General features: G+C 40.4%; 1 protein-coding gene across 4 annotated transcripts in view; it reads right to left on the reverse strand.

Moving 5' to 3' along the window:
* Positions 1 to 15754, reverse strand: part of rap1gap2a (RAP1 GTPase activating protein 2a) — an 86418-nt gene that overhangs the window by 33739 nt on the left and 36925 nt on the right. The window contains exon 1 of one of the 4 annotated variants that reach the window (XM_040049523.1): positions 4809 to 5590. The exons of the other annotated variants lie outside the window; for them this stretch is intronic. Within the exon in view, the coding sequence (XP_039905457.1) occupies positions 4809 to 4936 (128 nt within the window). The 5' untranslated portion in view covers positions 4937 to 5590. Of the gene's footprint in view, positions 1 to 4808; positions 5591 to 15754 lie in introns of those variants that run through there. 4 annotated transcript variants of the gene reach the window in all.

A 15754-nucleotide genomic window follows, 5' to 3' on the forward strand; every position in this document is an offset into this window, starting at 1 on the left:
AACAAACAGGAAACCACGAGCTTGGCATCAAAATCTACCAAAAACAACATTAATTCTCACATATTAAAAACTGTATATTACTAATGTACATAAAATCAAAGGCAACCCTCTAACTTCTCTGGATTTTAAGGCTAAAATACACAGCAAATTCAAAAGTGTTAAATGTTTTGGTGTTAGCAGACTTCACGCAAAAGTAGAGTTAATTTTACTCAAAGTAGAGTCAGACTATTTTAATGTAACTCTGAAAATAATATTAGTTAAAATCAAGTGTTAAAAATTAGTGTTTCGATATCAACTCTGGAGGTGTTACAATGGAAATGTTAACTCTTGACCCCCTAAAGGGGTTATGACACTTATAGTGTAAATTCACAGGCTCCGCCCCCAGCATCACAGGTTCCAACCAAAGCTGAAGCAAAGCCATTTCAGAGCATGTTGCTCTCCAGAGTTGTTTGCCACGCTTGGTAAGTCATTTTTTTCTGAGATTGTTTTAGTCATTATTATTAGCTTTTTACTTCTGTGGCTCCTTTGAGTTGAGACAAAAGTGTGTAAGGCATTAGCCACGTTGCTCGGAGATAGCATCTGTTTTAGCTCGCTGGAATTTATTGTTTGCGGGCAAATACTATAGCCTTAAAAAAAAGCTTGCATATGAATATTCAGTCCAATTTTTTGCTAACTCAAATACACCTAAAACAATTTTTAGTCTGTGAACTGTTGGCATAAAATTATGGCGCTACATGAAGCCTGAAAACTATCTAGCAAACGGCAGTAGCAGATGTGCTGACTGGGTTCTAGGCTAACATTTAGATCCCTTCAGAGTTTTGAGCATATGATTTAGGTAAAAATTAAAAAGACAGGTTTTAAATTTATTTCGGCATTAACTGTTGTCTGTGTTCTTCAGTTGTTTAAGAGAGCACCATTTTAACAAACGTGTTCTGGGTAGAATATTGGGTTTAAATATGGGCAATGGATTCGTATCTAGGATTGTATTTTGGGAAAATACTTTACACAAGTTAGGCTCAAAATTATTCTTTTTTTTACAGTGTTGCAATTGTTTACCAGACTATTTGTGCAATTAATTACTGCATAACTCATTTAATTTTTGAATTTCCACCTGCTTGCAGAGGTGGAATATGGGGGAGTGCAGGAGTATGTTAAAGTTAAACAAAGTGATGAATGGAGGACGTGCATATTGTATTGAAGAAAAGAGCATGCTGTTATTTGCTTTGACCAGCTTACCTACGTCAGACCCTTTGATAAACAATATTCTAATGAAAGCGAGAGCATGTACATTGTTCCATATTGTTACATGTTTTAGAAAATGTTTTGAAATTGTGGTGCACAGTTCTAAAATAAATGTTTTTCAGAAAAACATTGCCTCTTTTTAATAAATGTTTGTTTCCCAAGGAATTTCTAAAAGTTCAGAAAAGTAAAAATTACAATTTTTAGAATGATTAGAAAATAACTCATATATAGTTAAAATAAAATACTCTATCAGAGTTGATATATAAACTCTTAACACTTAGTGTTAATAAGTGTTACATTGTCAGCTTTAGACAGATTTAGTATTTAACACTAAATCAGAGTTAACACTCCAAAAAGAGTTAAATTAACACGCTCTGGTGTGGACCCATATAGATACTTTAATAGTGTTGAAATCAAACCTGACAGTGTTAATTTGCTGGATTTGCTGTGTATGATAACAACTGAGGTTCATATTTATTTGTCACTTATTTGTCACCACTTCCAGTTGAATGTGGAATATGTAGAGTAGGAGGAAAGACATTTCATGAAAATACTTATTTGTAAAAGCAGGCCACATAGCTAAGAGTGTGATTTTACACACCTGTGGCAGTGGGACTACAAACGCTTGAATTGAAAGATTAAGAGGTGTGGCCCAATACATTTGACCATACATGAAGATTTTTCCCACAGTAATAATGATTTTACAGGTAACAACTTTTAAGAGACTTGCTTTAATTTACTTACAGATGAAAATAAAACAGATTTGCCAGATAAAGTGCTAATAAAGAAGCACAAATGACAGGAAGATGCTAAGGTTACTGTGATGAGTCAGGCTAACCTTGTAAACTGAAATATGCAAGAGAATTTTTAACATCCTTGAAAGATTTGAATAACAGATGCAAAATAACGTTTTCCTTTGCACCTTTAGAAAACCCCAAGAGAAAAATATCTGCATGAAAGACATACTTGTAGTTATAGACAGTAGTAATTATTGATTATCAGTGAATAAGTTATACACAGTGAACCGCTGCATGCATTTTTAATCATCAGAAAAAGCATTTTGAGTAAATATATCGACATATAGACAGGCACAGTGTATATATTTTCAATTGTGTTATTTAAAACTTTTGATCTTAGAGGGGGCAACACAGTTTGAACAGGAAGCCGCATACTGTGATTATGGATTAGGCCTAAATAAGCACTCTAGCATCACGCATGATGCTGTTGCTCATACTAACACACACACACAGATAACACAAGAACAGACTGGAGCACTGGGGAAATTTCACCAGAACTACACATCAGTTTGTATAAGTGTTTTCAATAGCTTGAATGATGCATATGAGGGTTCACATACAATGGGACGGACAGTGCGTACACAAACATGTACACACAAATAAAAAGCAGGTGTGCAGCTAGAGATAAATGAGCCTGTAAAGGACATTAATGTATCGCCAGTAAAATAAATATTCAGATACAAGCAGCAGAACTCATGCTGTTCAGCTTAATGGGGACCAAGTACAGAGAATGACTCTATAAGAGCAGAAATAAAGAAATGCTTTGGAGACAGGCATAGAGCACAAGCTCTTTTCATATGTGTTGTATTAATGAAAATTAGAAAACTGGATCAAATATAAATATGTACTTTTAATTCTTTGCTGAAGAGTGAAGCAGTGTAAATGTAAAAAATCCCCAATAAGTTACTTTTCCAGCAGCCTAAGCAATCTCACCTATTATTATGTAGTTAGAAATGTTCAGCTCTAATAACAGTAATCAGTCACCTTTTTTATATTTTCACTTTTCCTTGTATTAATAGTTAGAACATCCTTGCTTTAAGGCCACTGAAATTACAATGGCTCAAGTACAGCTGAGAGAAATAGTAGTATGAGAAGTCTGAATGGATGCAATCATGCACGTAATAACCAACACTTGGAATAAGACACCTTAAAAACTGTTGGCAATTGTGCCTAGATCATTATGTGACACAGTCACAGTAATGGAAGTACTAGCAGTGGGACTGTGTTGTGGCTTGCGGCTATTTCCACTGTCCAGATATGGTTTTACTGTTTTCATTTGGCTAAAGGGCAAAAAAAAAAACCAACACAGAATCAAAATCATAAATCATTTTGGAAGCACATGAGAAATGTGCAAAAACAAATGAAAACAAAAGTGTATTTGTGTGCTTGCCTGTGTATATCTGTGTAACAGTGCAGGCAATCATTACTCCAGGCATGGCTGGACTGATCAATGAAAGATCTCTTGGGGCAAAAACATAACTGTTGGAGTCATTGTGTATAGGAACCCCACCACTCATCATATCATTATTAGATAATAGTCTAGATAACATTACAATTTCTGTGTCCAGGAAGTCTGAGGCCAGATTTGCATTTTTGCTAATCCAGTCTTGCTGCTCAGAGTTAATTTTATACTTAATGTTAAACTAAATTACAGTGAGTGAGAGAGAGAGGGAGAGAGAGGTCACATAAACTTTTGAAGCATTTGCAGAGTACAGTCTATTTTAATACAGCCTATTTTGAGCCAGACCATTACAACAAAATAGCAAAGTGCATCTTGTGCTGCATATCTGATCTTTACACACACACACAGACAGACTCTCACAAACACACACACACCTTGCACCAAGACAATATTGAACAGGCAAACTCCAATCTCCAGCCATCTCTTCAGATTCCAGTTAAACTGCGGGAGCACGGCTGCTGATGTTAGCTCCCCTCTGCCGGGATGGGGGCGGTCTCGACCCAGACAACCTCAAACACTTTTTGTTAGCAGGTGGAACATTCTCAGGGGTCTTATTGACTGCACTCAACCGAGGTAGTGTTAGCAGTAAGATGATCAGTCTTCAACACAGCATGTGGGGAAACCCCCTCCACACACATGGGGATGCTTTTGGATGGGCGTTTTTTTTAAGGAAGCAGGGTTTCAAAAGCCTTTCTTAAAGGAAAGCATTAAATTGTGGTGCAGCTTACCTACAGAACTCCTCAGCCTGTCAGCCTAAAAATGTGTGCCTATGCTGCCCCCATGCTAAAGCAATGAGACAGATATATAACAGACATCAACAAGTGCCCACTAATGCTTGTGTGTGTACAGCAGTAACTCTTAAGGTCTGGATATAGAGAGTCTTTCTATATCCAGACCTCAACCTCCTTTTGTCCATGTTCCTCTCCCTTTGCAGGGAAGCTTTTATTCTCGGAGCCCCTCTTGAAAAGCACTCCGAGCACACCTCCGTTCACCTAAACTCCTCACAACCTTTCTTTCTCCTTCCCGTCATTCAAACTGACCCAGATACAAGCATGAGCACAGTCAACAAGACGCTAAAAACACACTCACACACAAGGACACACTTGACAAAATGAACCTATAATAAAACTGCACTCAACCATACAGAGCTCAAAGTGCCCTGTGGCTCTGGAATAACAAAGACATTACAGACTTAATAAAGTTTTCCCACACAAACCCAGCTTGACACTGCACTGCGGACTGCCCGCCTGTCCACAGAATTACCTACCCAGCACGCCGCCCTTGCTTAATGTACAAACTTCACCCACCCTTCGCTTTCCTCTCTCTCCCGCTCCTTCTCCTTGACTCTGCGAGACTTGTGAAGGAGTCCGATGAGGATCACGGCGGCCCGGATGCCAGCTTTTTTGTTGTGGAGCCGTCCTCCGGTCTGAGACATGCCGGACGTTTCTGCTGGTGCCAGCAGGGGTTCGGGTGATAGCTGGTCCAAGGTCAGGCTGCCTTCAGGCTTCCTGGCGTGCAGGACCTGCTTGGTGGTGGCTTTGCGGGGATCCAGTTTGATCAATGGATGCGACAGCCTCTTCTGTATGATGTCCGGCTTGCGGACAGAAGGTGAGTCTCCAAAATGAGAACCTGTTTGAATTCTGGCCTCTGTCTCTGCAGTGAGACCTTCTGCTGGGAGTCTGGACCAGTAATCCCAAAGTTAAAGAATCTGGCAGCCTGTCAAGTCTGATGAAACCTCAGCTGTTCTTCTTCAGCAAATATTTTTTTGTAATCCCAAAGGTCCAGAGTGGCACTGCCGGACTCCAGCTCAAGGTGAACTCCTATCTGCATTCCCTGCTCCTGCAGTGAATCTGTACATCACAGCTCCATAGCACACTGTGGTCGCTGGTGATAGGATGAAGACTTGCAGGCTCACGGACACGCTCACTGTAGCACCGCATCTCCCCGTCTGCCTACCTCTACATTCCCACCTCTCCCTTCTTTCTCTAACGTGCTCTTCTTCTTCTCCTTCTCTGTCTGCTGCTCCTCTGCTCCCTCCTTCCTGTCATCCAGGCCCCACCTTCCACAGTCTGATAGGCTGGGGAACACAAGGTACCGCCTCCTCTCCTCCTTTTTGCTCCTCCTCCTCCACTGTATTCCTCTCTCTATCGCTCCCTGTCCTTGTTTCTACCTTGTTAATAATTTTATATCAATCTTCCTGACCTTGTCCTATTTTGTGCTTGATTTTATGATTTCCTTTCTAGACACAGGCATGTACTCCCACAGCCACCCACCCACCCCTGAGTACACACTCAGTCACTAACTCTTTGTCTCAGTGTGAAATCTCAATTCAAACAGCCTTATCATCCTATTGCCTGCTGTGCTGTTGCCAAGGGCATCCAAATTGAAATGTAGTCTCAAGAAAATGAAGGGAGATTCATTGAGACCTCATGAAAGAAAAAAAGGGCAATTTTAAGAAATTCTACATGCTTTTTTCCCCTTGTACTCATGTGGAAATACATAACACATATTTTTCACACTGCATTTCTTGTTCTTTGCCTCCAGTTAAGCTTTTCTGCTATCTATTTTCTCCAATACACCTCTTGGAGAACTAAAAAACTGCACGCTCGCCTGCCATCCTTCCAGTGAACACTTACTCCGCTGTTCTCCCTGGCTTTAGCCAGAGCCAGTTCCCTCTCAGTTGTCTCACTTCAGTAAACACCACCAAATCAGTCATCTTCCCAGAATATATCGATCCAAAATGTTCCCTTTCCATCTTTGGCCACCTGTTCTTCTCCCTCTATGAACTAACCAGCTGACTGACAGCGAGTGAGTGAATGTTTGAGTAGCTGCATCACTTTCAGTAGCTTATTAATTCCTTTTCAAAAGGACGTTTTTACCTGTTTTACTTCCTTGAACTTTGCCGGTTAATCGCTTGCCCTTTAGTTCCATCATTCATGACTGTGTTTAGACACAAATCTAAAAGCAGAGACGTGGAAGCAGGAGTATTTTAAGTTGAAGTGAAACAACAAATATAAGGAAATAATGGGGTAATTACGTTTTCTGTTTTCATTCCTCAAAACAAATACAGATAGGAGACATCTGTGGGCTTAATGGCACAGTCACGTGTTCACACGGCAGCGTAGATAAAACTTTGTAGACAGACAAGGACGTAGGCACACAAGCCGCAGCCTGATGCAGCAGAAAAACAATTCATACTGCACATCTGCTGCAGCATGTCTGGGTCAGAGTGGCGATAATATTAAAAAGATGAATGTTGTTGTGTAGCTGAAATAGACTGTCCCAGGCTCCTCTTACACAGAGGCAATTAGAGAAATGCAAGAAACAAAGAAGAAAAAAGCAAAGAGGTTTGAGCAGATAAGATGCTTCAGTAATTGTTTGACATCAGCCAGGGAATAGCAGCAATAAACACGGCAGTTAAACTGAAGCCCTCCCCTCAGCCCCTTTTCTCTTCATACATTGCTTTTCCTGTGTGTGTGTGTGTTTGTGAGAGGGAGATCAGTGCCATAGCAACCAGACAGCTGCCAGAGGACCTGCCCGAAGGACCCCTGAGGCCGCAGCCCCCCCACCCCTTCAAACCCATCCGAGGAAAGACCGGGTAGATTTGATTTGATTTGAGTTAAGGTCATTTCAGAAATTTGCTGCCAAAAACCGTAGTTCAGCGCTTTTGATTGACACAATCTGCGATCATGACTCCAATGCACAAAGACACCTGAGGATTTTCCCAGCTCCCATGTGGTGCCGCACAAACAAGCCCACAACTCAACCGGACTGTCAAACATCCCTGAGAGACACACTGTTAAAAACACATGCGGTACATGCGCACATACATGTAGGCGCTCGGCCTTTTCCCTATTGTGCGTCATCAAGAAGAGGAAATGAGACACCTGTATCTATTCACTTACAAACACACACACCCGCTATCGCACCCTTTCAGCCCCGTTTTCTTCCTTTTGTCGAGCACACACGCCCTCATCCACAGGTGCGACATTGTTCCCGAGCCATACGCTGAGGTATAACTGCCATTCTCTGAGCGTGAGGGTGGATAGTTTGTGTTTTAACTCTGTGTTTCCAGCAGCAACTCATTATGACGTTAATTGTTTTTGAGTTTCCTTTTACTATTCCGAATGGTATGTGTTTCTTGCAAGGCAATAACCACGATCATCACAGTTTGGAAAATAATTTTGTTGAGTATCTTTTTTTGTTTGTTTGTTTTGTTTTGTTTATAGAGGCAACCAGCCGTTGCTGAAAGCCAATAGCTACTGTACAATTTCCTGAATGGCCATTTGAGACTTGCATTAAAATCAAGTGCCTCCCCACTAGCTCCAATGCTAGAATGCTCCTTTTTACAGCAGAGATAAAGATGATTACACCCTTTTAAAAAATGTATATATAAATATATATACGTAAACGTGACTTAAAACTTGCACTCTATCTGAATGCCACCAGGTGGCGATAGCTATGGCGGCAAAAAGAGTTGCCGTTCAAAAGAAGTCTTGATCTTGATCTCTCTCACACATACCTTATTACAGTGGTTCCCTAACCTTTTTTTGCTAGGCCCCCCTTTGTTTCGCCCCCCACCACCTAAACAGCCCCCCACTTTATTTCACACCTCAATCATTTAGTAAACAATTAAGCAGATACAAGTACATTGCAATAAATTACAGGTAGTAATAAAATACACTACTAACTCTTTTACGCTACGTGCACACCTACATGGGTATTTTTGAAAACGCAGCTGTTTCTATGCGTTTGGACCTTTTGTCCACATGTAAACGGAGTTTTGAATCACCGGAAACTCCTTTTTTGCATTTACGTGTGGACAAAGAATACAGAGTTCATCAAAGGTTTGTGCCTTTTTTATGTCACGCTGTGCGCCACGTTATTGTTTACATGAGATGAATTGCAGAATGGCAGATAGAGACAAAATACTGTTAATCTGACTATCTTCAGGTTTTACATGCTTACATACACACACGCAGCTACTGTCCCTCCATTTACAAAGGCAGAGGCGTCACGGTGTGATTATTTTACGAGTAGTTGTTTTTTTCATGTAATAATATTCAACATTGCTGTCAATACATTTAAAAAAAATGCTTCTCTGTGCAAAATGGGTTCAAAGACATAAACAACTGTGGGATACTGTTTGTCCGTGATTTGAACCGAGTGAACAAATTGTGGCAGGATCAGCCTGATGTTATTTGCATCCCACTGTGGGCGACCATGGAACAGGGGGTTGGGAAGCGCATCTGTAATGGGAAGGTCGCCGGTTCGATCCCCGGCCTCTCTGTCCTGGTCGTTGTGTCCTTGGGCAAGACACTTTACCCTACCGCCTACTGGTGTTGGCCAGAGGGGCCGATGGCGCAATATGGCAAGCCTCGCTTCTGTCAGTCTGCCCCAGGGCAGCTGTGGCTACAACTGTAGCTTGCCTCCACCAGTGTGTGTGAATGCGAGAGTGAATGAATAGTGGAATTATATTTAAAATAGTGGAAGTGCTTTGGGTGCCTTGAAAAGCGCTATAGAAATCGAATCCATTATTATTACTGTAACTTTACTGTATAAAGGGCTAACGTCTCCAAAATGTTCAAAATCAAGAATGTGGGATACTGTTTGTCAGTGATTTGGAGAGCCCAGCGCGTGCTCTTGATGCAGGGAAAACCAATTATGCAGGGGAGACCTACCTTGGCACTTGTGCAGGTGAAGTCAGAGGGAAGATGCTTCACCATATTTTCTAGTATTTGGCTTGGAAGGAAGTTGGTTTGGAAACATATTTGGCAATGCTTCATCTCCTGCTTTGCGTTTGTGTGGCAGCCCTGTCAATAACCTGTCCATTATGCTAGCAGCGTTCTTTTTTTTCTTTTCATACCACGCCGCCCCTGCAATGGTTTTGCACCCCCCTATGGGGCGGGCCCCACACTTTGGGAACCTCTGCCTTATGACTTCATGGACTCAGTCACTGACTGTGAGTCACACTGAATAAAAAAAAATATTAAGTCTGTTTTGTAAATCGTTGTCATACCATGTTCAAAAACAGAGGATTATCTGTGGCACAAAACCGGCTAACATGTTGTCAATCACAAGTCATTAGCCAATGAGTATGCGGTTTCACAGTCAGACCCGCCCCTCCACATTCAGTTCTTTGCAAGCAAGATGGGAGAAATGCTCTTCTTGTCACAGTAGCCTATCTTTTATACTTACATTATCTGTATACACTGACAGTATATACAGTTTACATATCTTTCATGGGCAGTTCATTCAGTTAACTGTTTCTGTATCAAACCTAATGTGTTTTGCTCCTTCTCCCCACAATAAATGAAATTCTTATTCCCTTTTAGGGGAACAAGAAAATTGTCATAAAATCAACAAATTTTAATTTTGGATGTAAAACAGAAGCCTTGTTGGGGCTCTGCAATGAAACAACATGATGGTTTTGAAACAGCACAAGAAAATCAATGTAAACATCTACATGTAAAGTTACAAACCCTTGCTCTGGGTGTTTGCTTACTACACACCCAGAAACTTGCACACATGCTTGCGTGCGTCTCTTAATGGTGCCAGGCAGCCTTTCCTGTCACTTCACAGCTCCTCAAGTGTCCCACAGACAAACAGATGCCAGTCCAGCAACGTCATCTCACTTTGCTGCTCATTCTATTGCAGGACACACACACATACAAACACACTCAACTCTAAAATGCCTTTTGTAATAAACAAAACTATACCGTGGCAGCTCGTCTAATAGGCTGCACCCACAAGGCCAAACACGCACGTACACACACTTAAAACAAAATGCTTGACCCAACTAGAAGGTTACTGCAGAAAATGACCTTCACAGCTGCTGAGTAACTAGTTTATCCAACCACACCAACACACACACTCATACACACACACACAGACACACACAGATGTTGTTTTCTCCCTCTACTTTCCTTCTCAGTTAAATCCCCTGTTCCAACACGCTCTGTTCCACACCATATTGGTATATCACTTTTTGCTGTCCATATCATGCATGTCATGCATGAAATAGTATCTTGGCAGATTCAGCTCCACCATGTAGTGACTCCTGCCTGTCTGGGCCAGGCAGAGGTGTCTGCTGTTTATGAAGAAACGCCGGAGCTGAAATGGAAATGCCAAACGTGCCATAAATAAGAGCTTAACTCTGGGATGTCTGTCACGTTGTCATATAAGTGAAATGAGGAGCCCTTAGAGTAAATCCAGAGAAACGCCGTGACTCACTATCTTTAAGGTCATCCACAACCTCATGTAGAGAAAATATGGAGAATTTATTTGATGGGATTTTAAAAAAAGATGCCAGCTCTGATTATGCTGCGTATTTCAGAGAGAAGCGGATAGATCCAGGTTCTACAACGACTGTCAGACCCTTTCACAAAGCAAAGCAGGGTGTTGAGCATTTATATATAGTAGTTAAGGCTTTTTAAGCTGCTTTGATTGCTATTGAATGTGTCTTTGTATTGCCAAGCATCACCATAATTCCCACAAAAGCCGAGAGCTGAAGCATGTTTTGACTTCTGTCCGTTTCCCAATCAAACTTTTGTGAAACTTGGCGGAAAGGCAAAGGGCGGAGCCAAAATAAAGGGTTGGCCTTGCTGAAAGGAACTCTTCTTTTAATGTGGTGGTGTCGTTTTACTGATGCTCGGATTCGCTGTAATGAAATTAAACAAAGACTTTTTATCAGTCTGAGCCCGTGCCTGCTTGGGTTTCTTCCATGTGCCCTGGTTTCTTTCCACAGCCCAAAGACAGGTTAATTGGTGACTCTCTATATATACACATACTAATGACCTGTCCAAAATGTGTTCCCTGCTTTCTGACCTGTGTCAGCTGGGACTGGCTCCAGCCCCCTATTAGGGTAAGTGGGCACAGCTAATGGATGCATCTGCTCTGCATGTATTGTCTGGTTTCATTTATAAACTGCTTGATCTATTTTTTCTGTCCTAAAATTTCCTCTTTTTTTAATTTTTAAATTTTATTTTAGTGTCCCCCAAATTTTCACTGAGTCCGTTTTCATGCAGGAGGTGCTGGTGGTCTGAAGCCTGCTCCCCCCATTTTTGTCACTGTTTAGGGGACTTCTCGCCTTAGCAACAGCACCGCTTCTCTTCCTGTAGCTCTCATCTCTTCAGTATCTATCACACTATCACTCTCTCTCTCACTTTCCCTCTTGTTGGTGTTATTTTCCATTAACCCTTTTTTTTCCTTCCTTTTTTTCCTTCCACACAAATCCCTCTTTCCCCTCCCCCTTCCCTCACTCCCATTTCTTTTACTGAACTATCCTGCACAGTAAACTTTAATCGATTATAATATTACAGTTACCAACTCTAATAAAGAAATATTTGGAGAATTCAAGAATTGAAATCTATTTAAACCTTTAAACTGATAACACTGCACACATACGCACGCACACACACACACACACACACACACTTCTTAAAAAGCACATTCCATTTTACAGTAAATAATTAAAATGTGGTCATCGCAGCAGGATAAATGATCACTGGTGATGTTCACTTTAGATAATCAGTAATCTGTAACCGATTTCCTGCATCATCTCAGAATCTAAGCCTCTCATTCATGGCTTTTAGTCACTGCCATTTAGTCTCACTTCATATCACACCTTCCTTTTATCTCCTCTCTGTGTGTGTGCGCTCCCTCATGATAATGCTTTCCACAATTCAGTATTTGGACCAAAGATTTTTTTTTATATCGAAGAACTAGAGTGCACTATTATTATGGTGACATATGCCGATGGAAACAGAACTGTGCACACAAGTTACGGACATGACATAACATTTGAATACAAATAGATGAACACAAATCTTAAAGCGGGCTTTTTTCTTATTAGACGACAGGACAGCATCAGCAAAATATTTTGTTTGTTCATTCCCCCCTGGAGAAATTGTACTGAGGGCAGCATAAGGGTAAACTGTTGCCTCACAGCAAGAAGAAGTGAAGATCTGAAAGCACTGGGCAGCTGGGGCCCTCTCTGTGTGCAGTTTTCATATTTTTCCTTTGCTTGAATGGGTTCCATCCAGCATGCATTTTAGCTTAATTGCTGACTTTAAACTGGCTTTAGGTATGAATTTGAGTGTGATTGGTTGTTTCTCTGTGTTAGCCCTGCAATAGACTGGCAACAGGTTCAGGGTGTAGCCCATCTCTGACTCAGTGACATCTGGGTTTGCTCCAGAGAGGTCTAATGCACTACAACTTAAGAAAATACCAGCAACAGAAAAACTGCAAAAGCACACAAAACACAAGCAAAATGAAAAAGAAAAAACACAACAACCCCCAATTAAAATAATCAGAGGATTCTTCAATGTTGTGAGAGAGAAAAAGATGCTAGGTAATGTGTGTTTTGTTGTGTGCTCTTGGAAGCTTTTTCTAATTGCAGTGTATTTGAACGCCCATTGTACTCCAGCTGCCCGTGCACCTTATTGAATAATAAGTTAATAAAAAGGATGGAGGACAAAATCATTCCACTTAGCTCCGCTGCGTGAAACATGGCTGAATCGCTGATGTCATTTCACTGGTGACAACTGTTAACATTGTATCAAGATTATTACAAGAGAGGAATTAAATTAATTTATATTTGTTCTTTTAAATAACAAAAACTAATATTGTTAGTACACGGCTGTGAACAGACATCCACAGTGACGTCTTCTCCACAGACCAGCATTACAGAGCCTGTTTTTTTAAGTTGTTTATGATTTAAAACATCTACTTCTGTTTCACGTGCAACTTAATGCATTGGACTGTTACAAGTTCCCGTTCTGGCCACAATGTCAGCCCTTCAACAAACTCAGGAATGCCATCACTCAATGTAAAAGCAGGTACGTCAGTAGGATAAAGTATTTGACCCAGACATATGAGGTCACAAGTTTGAAGCACCACTGATGTGTGTGAGGTTTTTTTTTCATCTTTTCATTATTTTTAGCAAAAAACTTAAAAATATGACTTTAATGAATAATGAGAAAGTAGAAAACAATACATTATCTTGTGAGAAAGTGTAATGAGGGCATTTGAGATGTAACAGTTTTCAACTACGGCTAGACATGGAGAAAAGACCACCAGCTGGTGGTTATTTAACATTGAAATGCTTATTGGGACTCAATATTCTTTTCCTTCTTGTCTTCCAAACACCACCTGCTTTCGCTCTATACCAACCAACAGTGCCCGACCCCACTGTTGGTCTGGCGAAGAGAAGCTAAAATAGTTTTAAAGGGACTGCAACAACACCCAGTATACAATAAATAGGGATGGGTATTGATAAGATTTTCACAATTCCGATTCCATTTTCGATTCTGTTTAACGATTCGATTCTTTATTGATTCCCTTCTTGATTCTTTTTAAAAAAAGAGAACACTAAGGTCGATTAGCTTAGAACTTTGTTTTATATCTTCTCTTTGAACAAGATAGAAATTTAGGAGTAACATGGCCTTACAAACCCAACAGTGAGATCTTAAGAGATCCACAGCCTACGGCTCTTCAATGGGGTGTCACAGGGTCCCCAGAAAAAAAATTGTAAATGTAAAATAATAAAATAAATATTCTTCTGTAGCAATAACAAAGTATATAAATTATAAATTATTCAGTAGCAATTACACAAGAATATCCAGTAATGTCCCTGCCTACAATTAAACACATTCACTTACCGAAAATCGGGGCATCTGCTGTGCCAAATGGGTGCAAGCCTTTTACCACAAACTTAGTCACTGCTCGGTGACATTCGTCTATCCTGGCCTGAAAGGAGACGCTACCGGTAGACTGCAGCGAGAACTGCCAGCATCTGAGCCAGACTCTCTGTCTGTCTCTCTCATCACGGTCACCTAAATGCACAGTAATGGCAGGTTTTGTAATAAGGCAGATCGTGCTAACATAATATGCACTGTTAGTTGATTATTTACCTACCGCATTAACGGGAGAGGACGTGCAAACGTTACCGCTGCTGCTGGGTTGAGATTCACGAGTCCGGAGCGGAATTAAAAACACGACATTCATTTAAGGTTATCGTGTGTTTTGTGAGCAAATGCTTTTGCATATTCGTAGTGTTTCCTCCCTTAAATGAAATATCTACTTTGCAAGTATTGCAAGTTGCCCTGTTGTCATCCGTTCTCGTAAAGTATAATCAAACTTTTGAGCGTCTGAGCCGCCATGTTTCCTGCCAGGTAAATGACGCTCCGCAACGGAGTGTTTGCATAAATGGCAAACAATTCCAAGGAATTGAAACACTGGGAACCGGTTCTCAACAAGAACCGGTTTTCGATACCCATCCCTAACAATAAATGAAGATTATTTTTAGCTGACCTCAATAGGTCCACTTGATTTGTGAAGGTGTTTCCAATAAACGTGCTCACAAAACAGTCAACTGATTTATAGAATTTGATTCCTCATTCTGTTCTGCTCACATATCATTTCTCACTGACACCGGGGTGCTTGCCGTCAGGTCATTGTCATCCTCTTGTATTTACTAAACAGCTAAAATTCGAAGCTCTAGTGTGGACTCTCAGTGTGAACTCACTGGAATGAAATTCTTAGTATTGCGATATCCTGACATTCAAACTGTCAACAAATCTCTTTAAATGACAAAATCTAACAATGACTAAATCTTAGTAACAAGAGTGCCCATTCAGTCAAGCCTATTTTTATCCCATTCTTCAGCTCCATTGTTGTCATAATCCGTTACACATGAATGAAGCACACCACAGCTATGTTCCATTATTATGATAAACACACACACTGTGCTGCTGCTGTAAAGATTTACTAAAGCTTAAATATGCATTAGTACTGCACTAAAAATAGTCCTTAATGAAAACACTTTTTATTCTATTTGATTAAAGTTTACTGAAAAGAACACCATGCATAACTGCTCATGACCTGTGCAGTCGGTTTGCAATCGAGTGGTCATGAATGTGCAACACCCTCACCCTTGCTTGGCTAACAATATCTCAGGATGCATGAGACGAGCCTTCTTGTTTGCAATATTCCCCAATTATTTTAATGTATCTAATAAAATAGCAATATTTGGTGTCCTCCCATATGGAAAAGATATATAAATCTTATAAAGTTTGTATCTGTCTTGTGTGAAACTTGTATGAAAAGCATACAAGAGTGAAAACAGATATAAGATCCCTTGAAAAATTATATAAATGAAACTTATATGTTTTGGATACTTATTAAAACAATATATGAAAGTGACCACTTTCATGAGTAAATCATATAAGCCTTATATGATTCACTATATGAA

This window comes from Simochromis diagramma, unplaced genomic scaffold, assembly GCF_900408965.1.
Source record: "Simochromis diagramma unplaced genomic scaffold, fSimDia1.1 OVJJ01000611.1, whole genome shotgun sequence".
Lineage (NCBI taxonomy): Eukaryota > Metazoa > Chordata > Actinopteri > Cichliformes > Cichlidae > Simochromis > Simochromis diagramma.